At 33.9% G+C, this 26,350-nt stretch overlaps 1 protein-coding gene across 2 annotated transcripts; it reads left to right on the top strand.

Moving 5' to 3' along the window:
- The first annotated feature begins 186 nt into the window (after window positions 1–186).
- On the top strand, window positions 187–25,793 carry LOC113062575 (TBC1 domain family member 20). 2 transcript variants are annotated; one of them, XM_026232506.1, is made up of 8 exons: window positions 187–425; window positions 992–1,177; window positions 1,332–1,412; window positions 2,714–2,900; window positions 3,210–3,311; window positions 11,165–11,306; window positions 14,787–14,971; window positions 24,528–25,793. In XM_026232506.1, exons 1-8 carry the CDS (start codon window positions 362–364, stop codon window positions 24,778–24,780), a joined length of 1,200 nt encoding a protein of 399 aa, XP_026088291.1. In that variant the 5' UTR covers window positions 187–361; the 3' UTR covers window positions 24,781–25,793. The 2 variants fall into 2 exon arrangements, with proteins under 2 accessions (XP_026088291.1, XP_026088292.1); XM_026232507.1 differs by having other exon boundaries at window positions 997–1,177; window positions 24,528–24,780.
- Window positions 25,794–26,350: the final 557 nt, after the last annotated feature.

Genomic DNA, 26,350 nt, shown 5'->3' with positions numbered 1-26,350 from the left:
GTGTATTAAGTTATTTTGTATTGAAACGTAAGCTTGTAAATATAATACACCGCATGTCTGTCAGCAGGTGTTTGAAATGAGCCAATGGCGTCGAGCCTCTCGACGTCTCCAACGTCTTTAAACCAATCAGATGAGACGTTGACAGCAGTCAAGGCTGGTTGTGTAACTCACCGGCGTTAAGCCAATGAGAGTAAAGCTCGGGTGACGAGCACCCACTCGTCCACGTCGCGATGTCGATGTGAGGGGAAACGTAAACGTCACTTTCCTTTCGTTTTAACTGCCAGTTTTAAAATAAAACTATATTATAATCATCGTACAGGCATGTATTCGGTGTCCCCATGACTTTGGGTTGCCATAAGATATGAATAAAGCGAGAAAGCGACTGCCGGCGAGCGGATCGCAAGCGTCTGTCAGGAGACATGAAGGTAACTTACCGGTTATAAACCCACTGAATGTATTTAGAAGATTCATTATCATGTCACTGACTTTGTGAGAAGTCCGTTATTATGTCGCCGTTAGATCAATAAGAAAGCCATTTAAAGTGTATACGAGAGATTTATGATGCCACTGAATGTGTGAGGAGATCCATTATGTACGTTAGATACGGAATGATTGACAGCTCCATTATGATGTCATTGAATAAGTGAGAAATGTATAATGATGTCTAGTTCATTAATTCATGATTCAGGTCATCTAGAGATTATTTGCAGTTGCTCTATATATGGGAAGGTTATTGTGCTGACGTACTCTCACAGCATCCTATGTCATCATGTTTTTGTTCCTTATATTTAGTTTTGGTGTTTTAAGTGCATGTTTATATCTGTATATGAAGCTCTGGCTATGATGTTTATTCCTGCATCATGATTTATAGGTTATATACTGTACATTGCTCAGTTTCCAGGAAAGTTCACAGCCATTTGGGCATTTATTTTACTGCATGTTGAGTGTTAATTTAGCATCCTGCCTCATACATTTTATACTTTTTCTGCAGAACAGTTGCCCTGGAAGAAACAGAAGCTCTTGGACATCCATCAGGCCCTGAACAGTGACCCCGTGGACATCGAGACCCTGCATCGGGCGGCTCTGAGCGAAGGAGGTTTGCTGACGGATGACATCAGAAGAAAAGTTTGGCCCAAACTCCTCAGTATCAATGTGTACAATCTGCCTGCAAAACCCTGTAAGTGTGTGTCACCTTTTATTTATATAGCGCTTTAAACAAAAAAGTTAAAGCAACTGTGTTTTTGCGAGTGGAATGTACCACAGTAACGTCAGTGTTGTTGTTGTTTTTTCGTTTTGTTTTTTACTTTGTTTCTTATTTTTGTCATTTTAAGCCAAAGATGTCCGAGAAGACCACAAAGACTACAGACAGGTGGTGCTCGATGTCAAGAGGTCAATGCGGCGTTTCCCGAAAGGTCAGTATCGGATAAATGAGTCAAAGACCATGACACACCAACACATGATCAGATCCAGTCACTCAGGACTGTTTTGAGACATCCAAAATATGAAAAATTAGATATGACCAAAAAACAAAACAAAACAATCAAATTTTTCATTATAAATTGCATGAATAAATAAATAAAAATCCAAGGTAGGGATGTGTGATACTGGGAAAAACTCACATTTGGATATTTTGTTTTTCTGCAATTTGAAAAATACAATTTTCAGCAGATGGCTTTAAAAATAAATAAATAAATAAAATAAGTTTAAAATACAAAAAATAAAACAAGCCAAACAATAGATTAATAATAACATTTTAATAACCTGTATAACACAAATATTTTAACTGGAGATTATATTTTCAGTAAAACATACTAATTAAAGTGCAAATTAGTTATTAAACATTTCTAATACATTTTAATGTCCAGTTTACTGTAGAAGTTTATATCTAAAATATGCAAAAAGTGATTTAACAAAGAATTATGTTTTTCATCGTAAATTACATCAATTTGAAAATACATAAACAAAAAAAGGCAACCAATTTCCTTGGCAGATTGTATTATCAGTATGCATGTTTGATAGTGAAATATTTACAGCATACGTTAACATTTCATTTAGCAGGAGCTTTTATCCAAACCAACTCAAAAATGAGTAATGCAACAAATCAGTTCACCTTGATGAGCAACACAAGATGTACTAAAATACAAAGTTTCAAACGTTGTCTAGAACAGGGAGGGAAATAAGATATTAAAGTATCTTTTTAAAATTCATTTAGTTGTGTTTCGTTGTTTCACATTGTTTTATTTAACCCTCAAATGTTCCGTATTTCCAGAGTTAAATTAGACTTTCAATGTAGACTTGTGACCTTTAAAACTCCAGATATTCCTCTTGATATAAATAGTTGCTTTTTTTTTATCCCATATTTTCTGGACCTCATTGAGAACATCTCTGTTCTTTTTGATATCAGTGTTTGCTTGTATTATCACTACTCTTTCCAGTGTCCTTCGGGGACATTCCTTCACTATGAATTCAGAACAATGCATTGATTGTGTGTTATTTATCCCAACACAAATACCTTGAGCTTCCCATGTGATATATGGACTGTTGAAAATTGAAGCTGCAATAATCAACTTGCACACATCATTACGACTTTTACACATCATTACGTCTAGTGCAGCGTGTGTTTGGTCTTACAATAATGGAATAATTCATGTTCATCTGCCATGCTTTTTTGAAAGTAATATGTTTGTGTTTATGGTGATGTAATTGTTCTCAGGCATGCGTGTGGATGAGCGAGAGGTTCTCCAGGAGCAGCTGATTGACATCATTCTGGATGTTTTGAGGAGAAATCCTCAGCTGCACTATTACCAGGGTTATCATGACATCGTGGTGACCTTCCTGCTGGTGGTGGGAGAGAGGATGACCATCGCAATCATGGAGAAACTGTCCAATCATCATCTCAGGTGAATTAAGCTGACCTAGTGTTATTCATTGCTTCTTGCACCAAAAGAGAATTTAGTATCACATCATTTCCCACAGATGGATATATTAAGATTATACATCATAAACTTGACTGATAGCGTATGACCCTCAACTTGAACGTTTATGCATTTGGTTAGCACAGTGAGATTTTATCAGTTGCGTTCCCTGGGAGTCGAATCCATGACCTTGCAAATGCAGAGCTACAAAAATGGCTTCTTTTTGTTTTACTCTGATGTTGCCAAGTGTTCTTATGATGAGTATTTTGTGTTTTATTCTTCTGGGGACTGCAGGGATTTCATGGACCCCACCATGGACAGCACAAAGCACATCCTAAACTACCTGATGCCCATTCTGGAGCGCATGGACCGAGAGTTACATGACTTCATGATCAGGTAGACTGCTGACTAGTGATTATCTATGATTGATCCACATTATTATGTGTACTACAGGTTTTCCAGAGATTAAACACTAAGGTAGTCCTGCATGTTTGAAGCTGCTGTAAATAACCAGCTGTGACTGCACACATCAATTATATTTTAATCTGTCAGCCATAAACATCCTCCAGTTAAACTAATTAACTATATAGCTTGGCAGTATATTGCCTAGCAGGTCGTTTTTGTCTTATATTAAATTGCTGCTCCAAGGGGAATCACGTTTCCACCACAGGATAAAAACAGGGTAACTGCCGGTCTTAAAAAGTCTTCATTCACCCTTCCACAAATCAAGACCTTAAGTCAGAATAGAGAGTCTTAAATTCATAAAGTCATAGCGTTAAATATTGAATGCACTGCAAAAAATGAATATCCTCAATTTTTTTTTGCCCCAAATACAAATATATTAACACATCATGGGAGAAACAAAGTCAAAAAGTCACAATTATTATTAATTTAACTTTGTGGTGGGAATAGGCCTTCATAACTGCCACCATCATTATGCAGATGAACTGATCAATTGATAGGTTTGAAGTAGCTACAGTGGAAAGCTATATAACGTATCAAGCTGAAGCAACCCTTAAGTTTACTTAAAGAAAATGTACTGGGTTAAATACAAGTAAATCTCTAACTGCAGCATCTGTGACATGCTGTCAGTTATGACAGCCTTATGACTTATCCTTTATGAAACGACATTGATAACAAATAACCACGAGATCAGCCATCATTCTTATAGTCCTAGTTCTAATAAGACTATTTACAAAACTTTAGAACAGACATTTTTATGCAAGATTTGATGTAAGCACTTCAACAGTGTGCTTCTGCTCCGAATGCATTACTGAAAATGTGTTAAAAAATGAGTCAAAATAATTTTTCATGGGTATCAGCTTGTTATCCCAGAAGATTGATTGAAACGCTTCTCTATCCAGCTGAGGTTAATACACGTCTCTGGCCTGAAGAGGGCAGCAGAGGCATCTTTAAACGACTAGACAGAGTCATGAAAGAGCGTCTCCTGTTAACAGGTTTATCTTCGTCTGTTAGACACTGTCTGCGACTATAAAAGCTGCTGAAATCTGACGTGGATCTTGAATGTCTGTGCGTTTTCTGCCAGTAGATGGTAGCTCTTTAAACTGAATCAGACGAGACGGGGGAGTAGCAGTAGTGGATGTACGGTTCACTTCACCGCTGTCAGTTCAAACCTGATTTCCTTGCAAGGACACACACACACACACACACACACACACACACACACACACACACACACACAGGCGCTTTATGAAATGCTCTCACGGGAGAGTAATTTGTGCCCTTCACCAAAGGCCCTGCCACAGGGCTCAACAATAAAAATTGGTTCTTTCCTGATTGTTTACATTCCTGACCAACATTTTTACTCTAAAGTATTTATTTTTCATCTGCATTATTATAAGTGTCTGAATTCTTTTATGTATAATAAATCAAAAATATATTTGTATATAATAAATGTGTATGTGTGACTGAATAAGTTAACTTAAATAATACTGTATATCATATATTTCAAAATAATTATTAAAATTAAATTAAATTTATGCATTTAGCAGATGCTTCTATTCAAAGCGGCTTACAGTGCATTCAGGCTATCCATTTTTACATATCATGTGTTCCCAGGGAACCGAACACCCAAAATATTATTATAAAATATATAAAATACTAATAAATACTATAAAATACTATTCAAATTCTTAAAAAATAACACACCAAAATATTTTCATCAAATAACTACTTTCAGTAAGTAGAAAACATCTGATTTAAATTAATTTACAATATTAATGAGCTTTTGGAAGTTTAATAACATTTTCTTTCATTTTCTTTCCACTGTAGTAAATAATTAAATTGTTCATTTTAAGACTTTTATTAGTAAACCTGTATGTATATTGTCTAGTCAACAGATTTGCCTGTACTAGTCCTAGTTCTAATAAGACTATTTACAAAACTTTAGAACAGACATTTTTATGCAAGATTTGATGTAAGCACTTCAACAGTGTGCTTCTGCTCCGAATGCATTACTGAAAATGTGTTAAAAAATGAGTCAAAATAATTTTTCATGGGTATCAGCTTGTTATCCCAGAAGATTGATTGAAACGCTTCTCTATCCAGCTGAGGTTAATACACGTCTCTGGCCTGAAGAGGGCAGCAGAGGCATCTTTAAACGACTAGACAGAGTCATGAAAGAGCGTCTCCTGTTAACAGGTTTATCTTCGTCTGTTAGACACTGTCTGCGACTATAAAAGCTGCTGAAATCTGACGTGGATCTTGAATGTCTGTGCGTTTTCTGCCAGTAGATGGTAGCTCTTTAAACTGAATCAGACGAGACGGGGGAGTAGCAGTAGTGGATGTACGGTTCACTTCACCGCTGTCAGTTCAAACCTGATTTCCTTGCAAGGACACACACACACACACACACACACACACACACACACACACACACACACACACAGGCGCTTTATGAAATGCTCTCACGGGAGAGTAATTTGTGCCCTTCACCAAAGGCCCTGCCACAGGGCTCAACAATAAAAATTGGTTCTTTCCTGATTGTTTACATTCCTGACCAACATTTTTACTCTAAAGTATTTATTTTTCATCTGCATTATTATAAGTGTCTGAATTCTTTTATGTATAATAAATCAAAAATATATTTGTATATAATAAATGTGTATGTGTGACTGAATAAGTTAACTTAAATAATACTGTATATCATATATTTCAAAATAATTATTAAAATTAAATTAAATTTATGCATTTAGCAGATGCTTCTATTCAAAGCGGCTTACAGTGCATTCAGGCTATCCATTTTTACATATCATGTGTTCCCAGGGAACCGAACACCCAAAATATTATTATAAAATATATAAAATACTAATAAATACTATAAAATACTATTCAAATTCTTAAAAAATAACACACCAAAATATTTTCATCAAATAACTACTTTCAGTAAGTAGAAAACATCTGATTTAAATTAATTTACAATATTAATGAGCTTTTGGAAGTTTAATAACATTTTCTTTCATTTTCTTTCCACTGTAGTAAATAATTAAATTGTTCATTTTAAGACTTTTATTAGTAAACCTGTATGTATATTGTCTAGTCAACAGATTTGCCTGTACTCTGGAATTTAAGGTGTGATCTTTTGATTTTGATAGTATTTATTTATTTATTTATTTTTGATTGTTTATATAATTTACATATTTATTTATTTAGTTATTTTTTTTACCGTTATAGTGTTTTTTGACGTTCTATTGTAATAATGTGTAATGATGGTAATTATTATTTTATTACTATAATTTTTTATATTTTATAGTTTATCATTTGCATGAAAATGTTTGCAGATAAATCACAAATGTGATGAGACAGTTAAGAAAAAAATAACAGTTATATAAGTCATGTCTTGTGATGGTGATCTAAGCTAATGCATATAACGAAGTTAATGAAATTATTTTGTTTTAGCTGATGGTTCCAAGACTATTAAGTCAATCTTGCAATTTTGATAAATCCTACAGTCAGCAGAAATGGCTAAACCTCACAGAAAACAAAATATTGAAGTTTGCATAAAAATGCTGGTGGATGGTATAGAAATAAGGTTGTATGAAAGTAAGCCCAGGGCTGAAACTCACATACTGATCATCGTTATCATTCATCCTGTGTCAGACGGTTAAAAGAGCTTGCATATTGCCCACATGCATCCTAAGTGTTGTCAGGCTTGTGCTGTTTGTCTTTTAAACCTGATGCTTGCATGCTTACTTGCTGTGCAACCATCTTGTTTATGTGAAAACCGTTTGGTGTGGCAAGCCCACAAAATAGTTGATATTGTTGATACAGATTTGGGACATCATAAATGTGTGTCAACTTATGTGTGTGTGTGTGCAAGTATTCACATAAACCTGTGGTTCAGCTTTGCGTGCGGCTTTTCCGGCTTTCGTTTGTAAAAGCAGGTTATTTTTAATGGCAACTCATCTAAAATGTAGAGAATAAGAGGTTCTTCATCAATATTGCATGTGTGCGTCTCGGTCCACAGGTTTAATGGTGTTGCTCACTCAGGTGCTGTTGCTCTTGCTTTTATCAATCTTTCCAAAGAAGTTCATAAAACCGCAGAACTTTTAAAAAGCCCATGGGCAGATGGGACGGCTTAAAAAAGAAATCTTATTTTGCTGTTCGTGTCTGTGCATCAGTCGCTCTGTACAGAGAAGCATTTACTGAGCTCTTAATCATTTTTGGTTTCCAGAAAGGGCCTCCGCTGCCAATCATTACAATTCCATCATTACTGGACATGCAAGGTAGGGATGTGTGATACTGGGAAAAACTCACATTGGGATATTTAGTTTTTCTGCAATTTGAAAACTACAAGAATTTTCAGCAGATGGCTTGAAAAGCTATATTTGCAAAGAAATGTATATATCAATAAATTAGATTGTCGTGGAAAAGTTCATTTCAGTAATTCAACTCAAATTGTGAAACTCATGTATTAAATAAATTCAATGCACACAGACTGAAGTAGTTTAAGTCTTTGTTTCTTATCATTGTGATTATTTTGGCTCACATTTAACAAATATGCACCAATTCACTATCTCAACACATTAGAAAACTTCATAAGACCAATAATAATAATAAAAAAAAAAACATTTTTAGTGAATTGTTGGCCTTCTATACACTCAATACCTGGTAGCAGCTCCTTTTGCTTTAATAACTCCATCAGTTCAGCGTGGCGTGGAGGTGATCAGTTTGTGGCACTGCTGAGGTGGTCTGGAAGCCCAGGTTTCTTTGACAGTGGCCTTCAGCTCATCTGCATTGTTTGTCTCTTGTTTCTCAGCTTGCTCTTGACAATAACCCATAGATTCTGTCTGGGGTTCAGGTCTGGTGAGTTTGCTGTCCAGTCAAGCACACCAACACCATGGTCATTTAACCAACTTTTGGTGCTTTTGACAGTGTGGGCAATTGTTCCTTTTTTGGGGTTAATTTTAACAGTGAAAAAAACAATAGAAATTTACAAAAGTTTTCCTTTCCGATTTTCACAAACCAGATTCCTGCTGTTTTTGAGCAATTCACTGTGATTTATTATAATCCAATTTATTATTTTATTGTGATTATTATAAAAGAAGAATATTAAACTAAGTTGTATTAAATATGTTGTAAAATAAAATAAAATAAATTTATGTTACAGTATAAATTAATTTATAATATTTCCATCTAATATTCCATTAAAGCATTAAAATCTTACAATCTGTAAGATATTTGCAGTAAAATATCCAAAAACCACTAGGCTAGTGTTATATATTTTATCCAGCTGATCACTAACAATATCTCTAATGTTTTAATTACTTGTAAATCATGAGAAAATCCCCATTCTAAACAGTGACAGGGGACAGTGCAGTCACCTGTCAATGACGTAAGTTATCCTTTGTTGCCACCTTTACTGATGTAGAAACCACATTACAACAGTGTCGTGGACAAATGCGGAAGTAGCTTCGCAACAAACTTCAACTAGAAAGAGATGCCGATCTCACTTGTGTTATACTCGACAGCTGAGTTGATTTGATTCGTATCTTTACAGTAAACATATGCTATTATAACGATCAACAAGATTAGGATTATGGGGCATACACACCAAACGCGGGGCATAGCGTCTCTAGACCCGCGTGAGGATGCCTCTAATCCATAGTCTGATCGCGTCTTTGCATTGACTTTGTATGTAATCTACTAGCGCAAATCGTTAAACTCATGTTTGAAAATTATGACATCAAACACAATATTTATAAAATTTTACCTCCTCCGTTAAATCCATGATTTATCTTTCCGTCTGATTGATGGCCGTCAGTGGTTGGGTAGAAGACAACAAATCCTATCCATGCTCCTCCTTAGCGTCATCAAACCACGCGATTGTTATTGTTTTGATAGTGCGCCCTCTTGTGGCAGGTCCTACAACCTGTACCTTTAAGAAGCACTTCAAAAGGGACATTTCTCTGTGTATCATATATATAATATATAATGTATATATATATATATAATACATACACACAAAAGAAAAATCTGAAATACTTTGCAGTTCAATAGTATAGTAATATTTCTCTGATTTAATATTACTCTGTTGCCCTTATTTAAAGAGTATTTGCTCTCATCTTACATGTACTCGTGGCCTTGCAGCACATTTACAGGTTGGAGAAAAGGCCAACGGCAGCATTAAATTGCTCACAAAGAACATCAGTGACATCAGTGACGGTGATTAATGAATGTGTCAGACATGCGTTCCTGTGTTGTGCACGAGCCAAATGCTACAGTGGGTTTTTAGAGGAGTTTCAGGAGAACTCTCTGTTTGAATGTCAATTTCACAGATTATAGGCTCTTTCAAAGGCCATGTTGCCTTTGAGGGTGTTTACTTATGCCAGATTCATACTCTACATGACGCACTCAAGTGCTGGGCCACGTTATACATGCTTCGTGTTAGTCTTTATACTTCTGTTACAGTCACACACCTCAGATAAAAAAATACATGTCATTGCTTAAAATATAATAAAATAACTGAAATAAAATAAAATCTATCTTTAACTTAAAAAAAACTATTTTATTTAAACAATTTACTGAACTTTTCTAATTTTCATTTAGTTTAACTATGTACTAAAACTGAAATAAAAATTAATAAAACACATATGTACATATAGACAAAAACCCAAAATTACTTAAATTTTAAGAAGAAATGAAATCATAAAATTACTAAGATTAAGTAACTGCTAATAAATTAAATAAAATTATTAATAGATTAATGATTACTAATAAAATAACTAATAGATTAATGGACTCATTACCAATCAGTTAAATAAAAATACTAATAAATGTTTTTTAACATTTATTTTAACAATAACATTTTTAATAGATTTATGCATTTCTAATAAAATTACTAAAACATTTATTCATTAATAATTAAAGTATTAATAGATTAATTAATGAATTGTTATTAAATAAAATATAATCACTAATAGATTAATGCATTACTAATAACATTTGTAATAGATTAATGCATTTTTACTAAAATTACTTATAGATTAATGCACACCAATAAAATTACTAATAGATTAATACATTATTAACAAAATTACTACTAGATTAATGCATTACTAATAAAATTACTACTAGATTAATGCATTACTACTAGATTAATGCAATACTAATAAAATTACTACTAGATTAATGCATTACTAATAAAATGACTAATAAATTAATGCATTAACAAAATTACTAATAGATTAATGCATTACTAATAAAATGACTAATAAATTAATGCATTACTAATAAAATGACTAATAGATTAATACATTAACAAAATTACTAATAGATTAATGCATTACTAATAAAATTACTAATAGATTAATGGATTACTAATAAAATTACTAATAGATTAATGCATTACTAATAAAATTACTAATAGATTAATGCATTACTAATAAAATTACTAATAAATTAATGCATTAACAAAATGACTAATAGATTAATGCATTACTAATAAAATGACTAATAGATTAATACATTAACAAAATTACTAATAGATTAATGCATTACTAATAAAATTACGAATAGATTAATGCATTATTAACAAAATTACTAATAGATTAATGCATTACTAATAAAATTACTACTAGATTATTGCATTATTAATAAAATTACTAATAGATTAATGCATTGCTAATAAAATGACTAATAGATTAATAAATGCTGGAGGACACATTGCACATTGTCAGTTCATGTTGGCTAATGCATGAGATCTAATAACGATTGTCTTTGTGTTGCAGGTCTGAGGTGGGCACCATCTTCGCCCTCAGCTGGCTGATCACATGGTACGGTTACGTCCTGTCAGATTTCAGGCATGTTCTGCGGCTCTATGATTTCTTCCTGGCGTCTCACCCACTGATGGCCATCTACTTCGCAGCTGTGGTAAGGAGGAGCATCTCTCTGCTGTCTGTACTTTAGTTGCTCCATCTCCAGCGCGTCGAGGCAGGGCTGCGTTGTGACCTTTTCAGTGAGACAGAAGAGCTGAGAAGTCTCTTTAAAACTATTTTTAACATGACTGGGTGTCCTTAATTCTCAACACTCAACACTGAAAAAGCCACATTCACATTTAAATGACTGTATATCTGCTGATTATAATACATCATATCTGCTGTTCACACTAGCATCAGCTTTTCGTCTTCTTGCTGTTAAGAAACCATCACACATCAGCACCAAAACACTGTTAAACTCCATGAGTCATCTGAAATGACCTTTAAATGCTGCGCCGTTCTCTTCATCTGCCTGGACTTGGACAATCGCTTTAGTTTCATTTGTCCAATCTGACAACATCGACTTCCAAGCCAAAAGAGAGACAAGAACAAGGTTTTTCTTTTAAAACTGCAGTGTCGAGATTAGCATCACATTTTTAAAAACGCAAGACATTCATTATTTCATTAGTAATTTTATCACTTTAATTTATTTCAACTTCTAATTTAAAGTTAGTTTTTTTTATCTAATATATTGTTGTTGTTGTTGTTATTATTATATTTAATAATACATAATACATATTATAATATGATTATGATCGTTTATTTTTTTTTATATATTTCAGTTCAGTTTTCATTTATATTTATTTAAAACATTTCAATTTTTTTTTATATGAAATAATGCTGTCAATAATATTGATATGAAATATTATTTAAATATTTCTATTCAGATTAAATTTTTCATATTAAATAATAATAATTATTATTACTGTATATATTTTAATGATTTTTCTTCTACTTGTTATTAAAATAAAAATATTGATTATTAATATTATTATATTTTGATTTATTTATTATTATTATTTTTCAGTTTTATAAATGTTAATACTTCAACTTAAGCTTATTTCACTTGCTGCAACGGCGATACTAAGTTCAAGTTTTTCATCTAATATTAAATTTTATTTTATTCAGTCATTGAAAAAGATTTTTAGTTTTAGTTACAATTACAACATTGGTCTTTACTGGTATACACATTTGACACATTTATGTAAACATTTTACATTTGAGTTGATTTACTTTATTAATTAAAGGCTGTCAATCTGACACATGTATAACATTACAAACTGTCTCTATCTTTTGTAATCTAAAGGAGGATGTTGTTTACCATGTTTTGCCTCCGTGTTTGTTAATACACTTATTTGGGCGGAAGCTAATTCATCAGCACAACAACAACAACAAACGTTGCTCCAAAGAGAGGAAAATAATTTTCTTTATTTTTCCACTCCTTCCTCGTCAGACGTGAGAATCGAGGGCACTTTGTTGTAACGGGAACAGTTAATTAAACAACTCTAATGAATTCACCAGAGGTTTGTGCTGGAATCTTTTAAACGCGCCTCTTTCTTCTGTCTCCACGAGCCGCTCCCCTGCTAGAGACAACAGCGAAAGCAAAGGAGGCCAGCGGCCGTTTGAAGTCGGGAGAAGAAAGCCAGCAGGAAATGTAGTTGATCCTATAGTTAGGTCGGGGATCTCTGAACAGCAGAAACGCACTGCTCTTATTTGACCTGTGCTGGGGGGGGGGGGTCGTGGAGACCCATGCTGGAGGACATCTGATCTGATCTGTGAACTCTGGTGTATTTTATGGTTAGATCTTAAGGCAGCCTCATTGCTGTTTGCTTATAAGTTTAGTTTTGCACATACACGCATATGTTCTGGTCCAAGATACAGTAAATAATGCACAAATCTGTACATAAATCTTCATCACATTATTATTATTATTATCATGCATTTATTTTTTGTACCTTAGTCTTATTTAAATGTTTTTTTTTTTCATTTCTCAGTGTCATATGTGTGTGTGTGTGTGTGTGTTTTGTCAAGTGCTCAACTATATGTTATATATAAATATATTATTGTTAGTATTTTCAAATATTTAGTATTTAAATATGAATAAAAAATAATATTAATAAATAAAGAAATATATATATATATATATATATATTTATATGTATGTATGTATGTATATGTGTGCGTGTGTGTGTGTGTGTGTGTGTGTGTGTGTGTGTGTGTATCAAATAAAAGGACTCATTTTGATGCTTAAAACAAGAAAAAAAAACATTTTGAAGAATAAAAATCATATAAATAAGGCCTGGTTCACATGGGACGATTTTAAAATTGTCGGCCGATTTTCCAAACCTGAGAGACCCCACACACGGCGATAAAAAAAATCACGGGTCTAACAGTTTTGGTCGTTCAGTGTGTGGTGTGCAGCCACACGGCAATATCAACACATCACACACGAACCGATTTGACTCCTGAGCATTCCCAGGTCAGACTGGAAATCTTGCAAAATCCCTCGAGATCAAACGTGACTTCAGAGTAAACAATCATGGTGGATGAAGAGGATGCAGTGGCCATAGTTTGTGCTTTGTTTTTAACGGGAAAAAAAACATAAGAAAAACAAGAAAAGGCGATGGTCAAAGAGGTGGAGACAACGCGAGCATGGACTATACTTGCTACATCATGATATGGAGGAAAGTTGTTTTATCTCATAGAAATGTTGTTACGTACTACACAGATTAATAACCGTTGAAATAAACGTTCATATATTCGTTTCCATGTACTCTGGTGGACTGCAGTTGTGGATGTAGTTATGCCCATCGACTTTATTTGTATTTGTTATATTTGTTATATTATATACGCCGGCTGTTTTGATTTTGTTTCATGTCACTTCCTCACCGCCTCGTCACCTCGCTTTCTGATTGGCTACACGCCACAGTCCACAGGCTGCGTGATTGTTTGTCCTCGGGGGACACCACACACGAGAAGAAATCGGGCCAAATAAATCCAACATGTTGGATATCCCCGATTTGAGATCGGAGTGGTCCCAACATTCTTCTGAGCAGAGGAGAGCGGTCTTAACACACCACACACGGCAGGAATATTTGATCAGATTATTTTACGATAATCGGAGCATCCTAAGATTGTCGGAAGGGCTGAATCGGGGCTAAAATCGGCCTAATTATCCTGCCGTGTGAACCAGCCTTAAGGCAGAAATAGGGGTTCAGCACATAGTTTTGGCTAATTTCTTTAGCACTTTTGTTTTTCACATTGATTTCTTGTTTTTTAACCTGATCACACCTGATTATGTCACAGATATAACAGCGAAATACATTTTTCTGCTCATGGATATCTAGTATACATGCTACCAAGTGAATAAAAACTTATTATAATATATATATATTTTTCATTTTGAAGTTATAAACCTCACAAAATGCGACTTCTTCAATTACTTATTCTTCCTCAGAAGTGCAATAAAAAAAAAATGTAACATGACTTTTGTGTCCTAGTGGACTGATATAGTTACAAAAGTCCAGTTAATTAGATCAGCGGCCCGTCTGAAGCTGAAACTAACAGACCCGTGTCTCTCTGTCTCTCTTGTCAGATTGTGTTGTACAGACAGAAGGAAGTGAAGAGCAGTGAGTGTGATATGGCCAGCGTTCATCACCTGCTGTCTCAGATGCCTCAGGATCTGCCGTACGAGGAGCTGATTGGTGGAGCTCAGAGCCTGTTCATCAGCTGCCCGCCCTCTCTGCTGACCCAGTCTGCTGCGCTGCAGTCACACAACATGTGAGGCTTACATCTGCACACACGCACTTCTGCAGAGCTCTTCACAAGTAAATAACAAACTGTAACTGTCTTACTTAATCGTTAAGCCCTTATACTACTATTAGAATTTGAAACAAAAAACAAAGGCTGTGATTTATTATGCACTGCATGTTTCAGAGTGAAGAGCTGCAGTGTGTTCATTTACACATGAGCAGCTCATGATCTGGGGTTTTTAGGATTTCAGAGCAATTCTTTTCACATAATCTCAATCTCTGTGACTATTGTGACTTTGGGCTGCTTTTAACATGCATTTGGGATCACAACATGCACCAGCTATTCCAGATTTGTAATGAGATGGGTTTAAAAACTTTGCACCGAACTTTAATGAGCTTCCTCCTGTTTCCTGCCAAAAGGTTTAATATTTAAAAAAATTAAGAAATTAAGGCTATTCATTTCAATAATATTGGTATTGTTATTTTATAGCTGTACTGTAAAAACAAAATAAAGCATTAAAAACGTGATATTTTTAAGTACAATTTTACAATTGTAAAATGTTTTATTTTATTGTTTGATACGTTATTAATTTTAAATAGTTTTTTACATAATATTCTATGTATTATACTCTTTATTTTACAGTACAATAGTATTACTTATTATTATTTTGTTTGATATTTAATATTAGTAATATAATAATAATAATCTTTTTTGTGTGTGAATTTATTAAATACATTTTTTTGTATTTTCGTAAATATTATATTATACTGTACTATATATTATACTTTTTATTTTACAGTACAATGGTATGATTACAACATTGTCTTATTTTATTTAATATTTTAATAATAATATTGTTACTATTATTATTAATATAATAGTAATATATTAGTATATAACCACAAAATTATTTTAGCGTATTTTACATATATGTTTTAATTCATGCCAAATTCTGCACCTCCTACAAACAAGTTCAGCAAACCTGGAGTATTTTTATTAATTTTTTTCTCCAAATCATTCAGCCCTTAGTAGGTTAGTATATAAATAATATACTAGTTCCAGTGCTGTTATACTTCAGCATACAGTGTAATCCCGCACATACACACACCTGTCATCTTGTGGGGTGCTTGTTTCTGCCTGTGTCCATCAGGTGGAGCTTTTGAGTATGATATCACTTCCTCTGCACACGGTGAGACTGTTGCGCCCCTGTTGTGACGTGAAAGACACTCAGCCGGAGCTGTCTGCGTCTCACCCCTGTATGTCTAAACACTCGCTGTCTGTCTGTAGATTGTATTTGCAGATGCAGGTGAAGCCACTTTAATGATTTATCTCTTACGGCAGAAGGAAACGATTCCTCCGACAGAAAAAGAGAGTGAGAGATAGACCCGTACAAAGACATAAACGCTATAGTGAGAGAGAAAGAAAAAAGTGCATGAATGATGACTGCCTTTCTTATGCAAATCAGCCCTGCAATAAGGAAGCTCCGCCTCCCTGGATTATTAAAGCTCTACACTGTTTTGCATAGCCCCTCCCCCACCCGCATCTGTGGCCCCACTGAAAGCGAAGAACATACGCGTGTGTGTCTCAGTGAAATGAGCAGCCTCTCTTGAGGCCGTGACCCATGACCTTGATCTCTATTGTTCTGTTTGACCCTGTGGAGTGCTGTAATGAGCAGTGGCACGTCCTCCCTAATGACTTTGACCCCCAAATGTTCTTCATTAAAACCCCTACTCACCCCCTCAGGCTAACATCCTTGCCTCCGTGTGCATCTGACTTCATAAACGCAGCAATATTATATTATCACCGAGACAGATGCTCTGATCTCAGTGTTTAGTGTTCGTTAGCGCTGCCTGTTGCGGGTTTGATTCGATCAAATACTAGAGGAGAATTGCAAGCACCTGTGTAGTTTATGGATCGAGGGTGTTTGTATGCAGATGTTTCCTGTAATTGTGACTTTGTATTTCAAAATTGCATCTATTTTTCATTATTGCAACTATATATCTCACAATGCTGACTTTAAATTACCCAATTTTTTTTTTTTTTTTTTTTGGCAGTTGTGACTTGATATCTCCTAATTACATCTACTGTACTTTTCATTATTGGAATTTTATATCTCACAATTGTATATCTTTATATAATAGAATATATATATATATATATATTTTTTCATCTCACAGTTGCTTCTATTTTTTTCTGTTGCTACTTTATATCTCCCGGTTGCATCTTTCTTCCACACGACTTTATCTCGTAGTCGCATATTTTTTTTCATAATTGCAACTTTATATCTGCCAGTTCTGACTTTATCAGGGTGGCTGCGGATCCTTAAAAAGTCTTAAAAGTTTCTTAATAAAAGGCCTTAAAAAGTATTAAATTGTCTTAAATTCCAATTTGGTGTGTCTTAAATATTTTTTTTTGTTAATAGAGGCCAGAGACACTGAAGATGGATGCAAAGAGGAGAAAATACTGCAGCAGTTAAAGCAAGATCTCTGTTCAGGATGCTTAAAATATAGGAAGAAAAATATATGTATCAAATTTGTGGTGAGGGGAGCTGACTTGAGAAAAGTTTAGATGGCATTTTCTTTTTCTCTTATCTCCATTTTCATAAGCGCAGCGCTGCTTTGTTAAGAGGTGTTAAACAAGGAAACATATTGCTGCTGTTCCATAAGCGCCTCCTGCTGTCAGAGAATGACTTTGCATTTTCTTTCAGCCCATCTACAGTTTTTGTTTTGCGCAGGTGTCTTATGTACAACATAATTTTTTTCTTAAAGAAAAAAAAATTGATTATTAGAATTGGCCAGTTTTCTTGTAAAAAAAAAAAAAAAAAAAAAAAAATCAGCCATAAAAAAAAGTCATGATCGGTGCAGAAATATAAATTACAGTAGATCTAAAATATGCATGCATGTATGTATGTATGTATGTATGTAATCTAAGCTTGGTCTTAAATTTCATATAAGGTGGGTTTAAAAAAAAAAGGTCTTTAAAATTTAACTTGTTATATCTATGGACACCCTATTTAAACAGGCCAGATTGTAGTCCAGATTAAAATGTTAAAAATGTTTGAAAATAAATTATTATTAAGTCTAACTATTTAAGTATTTAGCGCTGTGATGAGCACAATAGTGAATGCACAAATCTAAAATAATTTGTAATAATAACTATTCACAGTATTTTGAAGCATCCACGATAACAATATCATCCATGTTCATTATCCTGATATCTTGCATTACAGAATACTGGCACATGTCTAATTGTGACTTTATATATCCCATTGTGTTTTTTCATAATTGTAATTTTATATCTTTCAAAATTCTGACTTTATATATCCCAACTGTTTATTTTCTTGTGATTGTGACTTTCTATTGGCCATTTGCATCAATTTTAGGTAATTGCAACTTTATGTTTTTATATCTCGCAATTGCTTCTTTTTGCTTATTAACACTGTAACTTTCAGTTGCATCTATCTTTCGTAATTGTGACTCACAATTGCATTTACTTTTTGTAACTGCGACTTTATATCTTACAACTTAGGCTTTATTAATCACAATGGTGACTTTACATCTCTTCATATCTTCTTAATTCATATTCCTGGTTTAATTTTTATTGGGTCATCCATCCAGGTAATTCAAAAAAAAAAAATTCTTACATCAAATTAATGTAAGATTAATGTTAAGTAATAACTTGTTCCGCTTCTGAAGCGACTTTTCTTTTCAGTTGATGTCACATAGGAAATGTTAACCAAAGGCTAAAAAGTTTCCTGACAGAGTTAGTCTTCCATATTCATTCATACAAACTCACATTTGTGTTCAAATACATCTTCATTTAAAAAAGTTAGTCTGGGTAGTTGCCATGTTATGCGTCAGCTACCCATATTCAGATAAAGCACCACAGGGTGCAGGAGATCTGCCAAACTAAATAGAAAGATTTCGGGAACATGACACCCATATTAGATCTACCTAGAGCTGGCCTGAAGCCTCAAGCACCTTTATAAATCTTTTGCGTACTTTGGAAAGGCTGAAGCAAATCAGTCAGTCTGTTGCATATTTTATTGCACAAGATTTTGGGGGGAATTTTCCTATTTTTTATTTATAGATATAGAGCAATGGAAGAGATGAGCTCAAATTGTGTGAGCTACGTAGCTGACCACTAGGCCATGACTACAGATATAGCTGTTTGTTCAGTATTTCTCAGTCCTTTTCCTGCAGAACCCCATGATTATTTGACACAGTTAATTCAGGTCACGGATACGCGTGATGAGCTAATGAGCTAATGAGCTAATCAGGTGTGTTAACTAAGGGAGATCTAAAATATGCAGTGATGGGTCTGAGACATGCTGCATTAGATTTACATGAAAAGTCTGATCTTTGTTTGATGCATTGTCTACACAAGGGTTATTTTTATTTTTTGACTGTTTCTGCTAAGAACCAGAGTCATGTTTACAAATTCCCAGACTACAATGATCATTGAACAGGGCGAATCTTCCTAGGTTTGTAAAATTAATAAGTAGACCCAGGGCTTAAAGGAATAGTTCACCCCAAAAATGAAAATTTGCTGAAAATATACACACCCTCAGACCATATAAAGTGGATATGGGTTTGTTTCTTCATCAGATTTGGAGAAACGAAGCATTCAATCACTTGCTCAGCAATGGATCTGCTGCAGTGAATGGGTGCCGTCAGAATGAGAGAACAAATTTACTTGTAAAGGACTCCTATTTGAATACATCTTAAAGATGGATTTGTTCCTTACAAATCTGCAGCTTTTCTCTTTAAAACATTAACTGATGGACAGGAGCGGTGTGGATTATTGTGATGTTTTTATCAGCTGTTTGGGCTCTCATTCTGACGGCACCCATTCACTGCAGAGCATCCATTGGTGAGCAAGTGATGCAATACTACATTTCTCCAAATCTGTTTCCATGAACAAACAAACTCTCCTACCTCTTGGATGAACTGTGGGTGAGCAAATTTTCATTTTTGGTGAACTATTGCGTTAAAGAAAGTAGTTTCCCTGTTCATAATTACGACTTTGTTGGTGGCGTTATATGCATTCACCTCTTAAATACTATCTTTTTGACATGACTTCAGAGCACCGTTAAAGACTATTGGATCCCCTGGAGTTTAATGGTAGACCCCATAGATCTCCTCCTGTAATGTGTGTCCAGTAAGAATAGGTCTTTGGTGCATCACAGCACACTTCAATGAGCAGCTCCTGTTGATGTGACAAAGAGCCAGCACTTACAGGTCATCAGGACAACAGGACATCAGAGCTGATTCACAAAGGCCTGCAGGACACACACACACACACACGAGCGAGTGCAGACTCGTGGGTAATTGGGCGTACCATCTCAGCAGCAAGTGTCTAATAATAGGGCCATCATGTGTGTTAGATGGAAGGACGCATTGAATTAGAGCATCCCACTGAACTGTGTTAACCCATAACATTATGACAGCGTGAGAGAGAGAGGGGTTTAAGTATATGCTCTAAAAGCCAATAACGGGCTCCCGAGGCTCTAATGGTGATCAGGTTTACAGGCATGTTACACCTGCAGGAGAGCAGAGGCAATTTTAGGACCAGTGGATATTAAGTGCTCAGTTCAGACATCTGAGCACTTGGGTGTGGTTTGTTTTATTCTGAATATACGTGCAAATCTATTGAATGACATCTATGTGAGCATTAGTGAACGAGACCCTCACAGAGGAGGAAGATGAGGATTGGATTTCCGTGAAGACTGTGATGGTTTGAGTGCAGCCGTAGAAAAGTTCTTCCAGTGTAAACGCATCCATCATCTGCTGTATCTTCCTCACCACAGCGTGAACAGATTGAGCAAGAGGAAGAGAGCGAGGGGAAAAACAGAGGAATGATGTGACAGAGGTCACACAATCTGCTGCTTCAGAGAGAGGAAACGGTAAAATTAGAAACTCTTTTAGAGACAAGAGGGAGGGAGAAAAAGCGATCAAAGACCGTTAGACATGTGCCACCTTGAAGAGAGCAGTCAGAGGAAACCAAAGACTAAAATACATCTCTGAAGATGCTGGAAGAGAGATTCCCCGCAGAGCCCATCGTGTAGAGAGTTAAAGGGACAGTTCTCCCAAAAAATTATAATTATTTACTCCTCGCGTCCTTCGAAACCTGTCTATACTTTGTACCCCAATCTTTGAAAAATCTTTACCTGGTTTTTGCCATACAACAACAGGTCATAGTTTCACGGCTGCCGAGCTCCAAAAAAAATACCCACAAAAAAAGCACCATCTGCAAGGCTTCTGAAGTCATGGATAGATTTTTGTGAGGAAACAATCAAAGAAAGTTGTGCTCTATTCCATATGTTCACGAGAATAAATTGTTTTTGGCACCAAAACCTGGTGCAATGCAACTAGGCACCATTTTTCACCAGTTTTTTTTAAATTGTGAATATAGCGCTCACTTTGTCTTTGCGCAATTGTTTTCTGTTTTCATTTGAATGTTTTAGTAATTTAGTAATTTTTTTGTAATTCTTACCTAATTTGTATATGTATTTTAATTAAGTGTTTATATTAGTTTATTTTGTTATATAATTCAACTTAAAATAAATGAAAAGGAGAAATGTTGCCTTGACAAGTAACTGAAATAATAACTTTAAATTTCAGTAAATATTGTACAGAGAGCTGACTTTTTACGTCTTTACGTTTTTTTACATCTTTATATTTAAAAAATATTATTTAATTCAATTGTTATTTAATATACTTCTATGGTTTTTGTTAATATTTTGAATTATATATATATATATATATATATATATATATATATATATATATATATATATATATATATATATATATATATATATTATATATATATATATTTTTTTTTTTTTTTTTTTTGAAAATGGGAATTTTGTCTTGGCAACTAGCTGAAATAAAAAAACTCGATGAAACCAAGCATCGTTTTTGCAAGATTTCAGTCATTTTTGTACATAGCACTCACTTTATGTCTTTGTATCAGTGTTATTTTAATTATAATTAAATATCATTAAATTATAATTGTTAAATAGTAAAATATTATTAATGTAATAGTATATCAATGATATTAATGATTATGTTGATTGTAGTTGTTTTTTTTAAAATATTTTCAGATTTTTAATTTTAACATTTATAGTAATTTTTTATCAATATTAGTTTTTTTCAACCGTTATTTTAGTACTTCAGTGTAAAAAAAGAGAAATGTTTCAAAATGTATAATATATATATATATTGTTTGTTTTATTTCAAGTAATACATTTTTCTATGGTTTTAGTAAACGATAATAACCCTGATTTGCACTTTGCACAAAGCTAATATTTGACATCAGAAGAGCTGCAGTACGGTGCAGTTCTTTAGAGCTTTTAGTAACCTGACCGATGTGGTTTTTCGGCAAACCGTTGCTGGATGGAAGAGCGCTGCGTAACGATCCTTTCACGAGAGGTTAAGGCCGGCTCCGACAGAGCTCTGCTGGGTCTGTGTCGCTGGCTCTCACGGGCCTTCACTGGTAAAGAGAAAGTTTAAAAGTTAATTGCTCTGCTGTTACCTCTCAGCTATTTTCAGCGGTGGTGCATTAGCTGGTGATACTAATGAGAGCTGGGGAAGGCCGAGAATCTGAGGCAGGAGAGCAAAAATCACTGTAGACTTAAAGACATTGAGCCCGTCAGTGCCTGCTCATGGTATTTCTTGTACAAGAGCCACTTTTTCATTAAATGTTGAATGTATTTCTGCCAGTTTTATTATCTTGAGTGAAAGACATTTGCATTCCATGTTTACTATTCTTCCATAGAGACCGTAATGAAATGGAATTGAATATTTTATGATTTTTTAATGATGTTTTTCCTCTAAACTGTCGAGAGAAAGTGGTGTAGCCCTCAGCATGGGCTCCACAGGAGTTGGGAGAGCTCTGGAAATGAGGCTTTATCCGTGTCTCTGATTGAGACTAGAGGCCATGAGTCCGTACTCATCCACTGCTTCTGTCCATCTTTCTGCTTCTCTCTGTTTCTTTTGTTCTATGATTCACCCAGTTAGTCTTTTCCTGCTGCTGTTTACTAACCAGCCGTTTAAACTTAATCTTTTTGTCGGTCGCTTGGTTTCTATTTTTTAAATCTCTTTGGTCCACAGTCCAGCATTAAATAATTTTATTGGTGCATGATTTTATTTTTTTATTTTTTATTTTGATGCATATTATTTTGAAGAGGGAAAAAGGTTTTCTTATCTGTTTACTCTGAAGTTGCAAATACATTTTCATTTGGATTTCAAACATTAAATCTTTTTTTATTGGATGTGATTTTTGTGACTTCATGCATTTCTTTTTCAGTAAAGACTAAAATTACTTCCTTAAAATTACTAACCAAAATGCCTGGATAGGATACTGTAAAGAGACCAGTGTTATCATTAACTAAAACTAATAATAAAAAAATAAAAATAAAAGTTTATTAAAATAAATTAAATGCTAAACAAAATAAAGTAGAATATAAAAAACTTTTAGTTGCAAAAGCAAAATGCTAGATGACAATTTTTTGTTTAGTTCAAGATAAATTGACTAATGGAATAAAACTATTAAAAATGACTAAAAATCACAAAAAAATTACAAAAAAAATAAAAATCTAATTTCCATTTAGTTGAAGTATAAAAATTAACTTGGATATTAAAACAAAACAAATAATACAAATGACTAAAACACAACAAAAACTTAAAATAAATAAAATTAAAGTATTAAAAATGTTTTTCATTTAGTTTGTTGAAGTTCTTAAATGACTAAAACTTAAACTTTATAAAAATTAAATAGATGATTAAAAAAATTATTCTGAAAATTTTCGAATAAAAATTCCCATTTAGTCTTAAGTACTAAAATAACAAACTAAAATGGAAATAAAATTATTACAAATATTTTTTTAAAAAAACTAAATCTAATAAAAATAAATAAAACATAATATTACTAAAAATATAAAATGCTAATTAAGTTTAAATGCACTAAAACTGAAAATAAATAATAATAAAAGCTAAAAACTAAATAGCTGTATTTAAAAAAAAATATATATATATATTAGGGATGCACGATATTGGATTTTGGCCGATATTCGATATGCCGATATTTTCAAAATAATTTTGGCCGATGCCGATACCGATATCGATATATATACAAATATATACTGATATATTTAAACTTTAATTTTACTGAAGAGAAATCCATGTATCTCTTCTGTACTGATTCTACCATAAATTTATTATTTTACAAATGTAGACAGACATTCACATCTGAAAAACAGGTCAATTATTTCACTTGGAGAATATCGGTTTGGCTCATCGGCAGAAATATTCATATCGGCCGATACCGATAATGGTCATTTTAAGCTTTTATCGGCCGATACCGATATTGTGCCGATATTATCGTGCATCCCTAATATATATATATATATATATATATATACTCAAACGCAACAAAATTAAATTAACTTTAACAAAAAATTTTATGAAAATTTAAAGTATAAAAATAAAAACGACATAATTGAAAATGTATAAATACTAATTATTTCTATAGTATAGTAACAATGCTACAGTTACACTGTTTCTGTTTCTCTTCTCAGAATCGCCATCAGCACCTTTACTGACTTCCAGACGTCGACGTTGAGGCAGCGTCCCGACTCCGTCCTTCGTCAACAGCTTCATAAGCGGCATGAAAACCAGCTAACTTTTCCCATGAGCCCCCAGCCAGCGAGCACGAACCAGCTGGTCAAAATGGCAGTGTGGGGTCTGTCGGCCACGTTAGGAGCAGCGGCGCTAGCTGTGGCTCAGACCGCCATGGACTGGGCTCCGGAGTTTCTCTCGCAGCTCTTCTGACACCAAACGCCTCGCTCCCGTGTGCCAAACAGGGTGTACTGCAATTGCAAATATGTGTTAAGTGATGCAAATCACCCGGAGAGAATGAAGCTGTAGCTTATTTATTTCCAAACCATGCTGTTGTTATTATTTATAGATTTGAGCCTTGCTTATATTGGCGAAGTGGGAGGAGTCAAACAAGGTTTTTGTAATCATAAGCATTTCTGGATGTCGTTCCATCAGCAGAAAGTTGGAGAAAGTGCTCTGCTAGGCTGTTCTCAACAGCACAAATTATTAAAAGGTTGTTGTTTTTTTCTGTTGAATGCCGTCAGTAGTGAGTGAAGCTCATTAAGCGAAGAAAACGGGTGAAAGACCTCAGAGATTCGCCGGTGAACACAGCACTCATGCCTTCAGGTGCTTCAGAAATCAACCACTGTCCTCTGTGCGTGAATTATACTGTCCATGTGTCTCTTTCCACTCACTACACTTACAAAACGATTTTCTAGAAAAACTGCTATTTTACAAATAATTACAAAAAAAGTACGAAGTATCAGTAAACATTCATTATTTTTAAATAGAAAAACTGAAAGTATTTTCCTTGAAAATCTTTGTTTTATTTACAATAAATATTTTATTTTCAGTAGTTCCCTGTTAATTTAATTTAGGAAAATTAACAATAATTAAAACAAAATTTTGTTTTCAAAAACCAGTGGCCAGAATGGTTAAAAATGTTCATTTATGGCAAGACACCACGTTAATAGGGTAAAATAAATTAACATATGCTGTATAAGTGATTTTTTTGAACATTTATCTTGTTTTAAGAATTTTAAGATATCTTAAAAAGATTTTACCAATTTCTGGTGTACATTTCACACTGTAAAATGTTTTGGAGGATATCATTTGAAAATGTTCACTCAGAAATTGCTAGTAAATTTCACAAATAATTACAAAGAAATGGCAATAACACATGGAATTATACTTGAAAATGTATTTAAAAAGCTGAAACAGTATTTTCTTGTCTCAAATAATAAATCATAAAAACAATTGTTGGATTTCAAAATTAATGTGCTTTAAAAAAAAACCACAATCTTTAGTTTTTTGCTTTTGCATTGAAGTTGCGAATAAAACCAAGATCATTTGAATGTTACAAAAAAATATTTGAATAAGCTAATTCAAAGTTTCATGTTCAATTCCATGTGTTGCTTGCAATTTCTTAGTACTTTATAAAATTTACTTGCGATTTCTGAGTGATGATTATTTCGACACCAAATGTTTTTTCAGTGTATGACATCCAGGGAACAAATTCTGTCCTGTAAGACTGACTTCTAACACCAGAAAACGCCGTAGTTTGGGTTACATCAAAATAAATGACTAAAGCTTCTGATTAATGTTATATTGACAGGTTCAGCCCTTCAGCTCTGTACTTTCTTAAAAAGTCAGCTCCTACACTTAGAAGCTGTGAAGCTGTCTAAAAAAAGAGCAATGTATATCTGTCTCAGTCTTGTGTTTCCAGGCAGGCGGAGCCCGACTGATGACAGGAAGTGATGTCAGAGCTTCCACAGCTGGCTGCTTCTGTTTGTGCCTTGAGTGT

This window comes from Carassius auratus, chromosome 44 (assembly GCF_003368295.1).
Source record: "Carassius auratus strain Wakin chromosome 44, ASM336829v1, whole genome shotgun sequence".
NCBI lineage: Eukaryota > Metazoa > Chordata > Actinopteri > Cypriniformes > Cyprinidae > Carassius > Carassius auratus.
The sequence above is the reverse complement of the archived record's forward strand: the minus strand, read 5'-3'. Positions and strand labels throughout refer to the sequence as shown.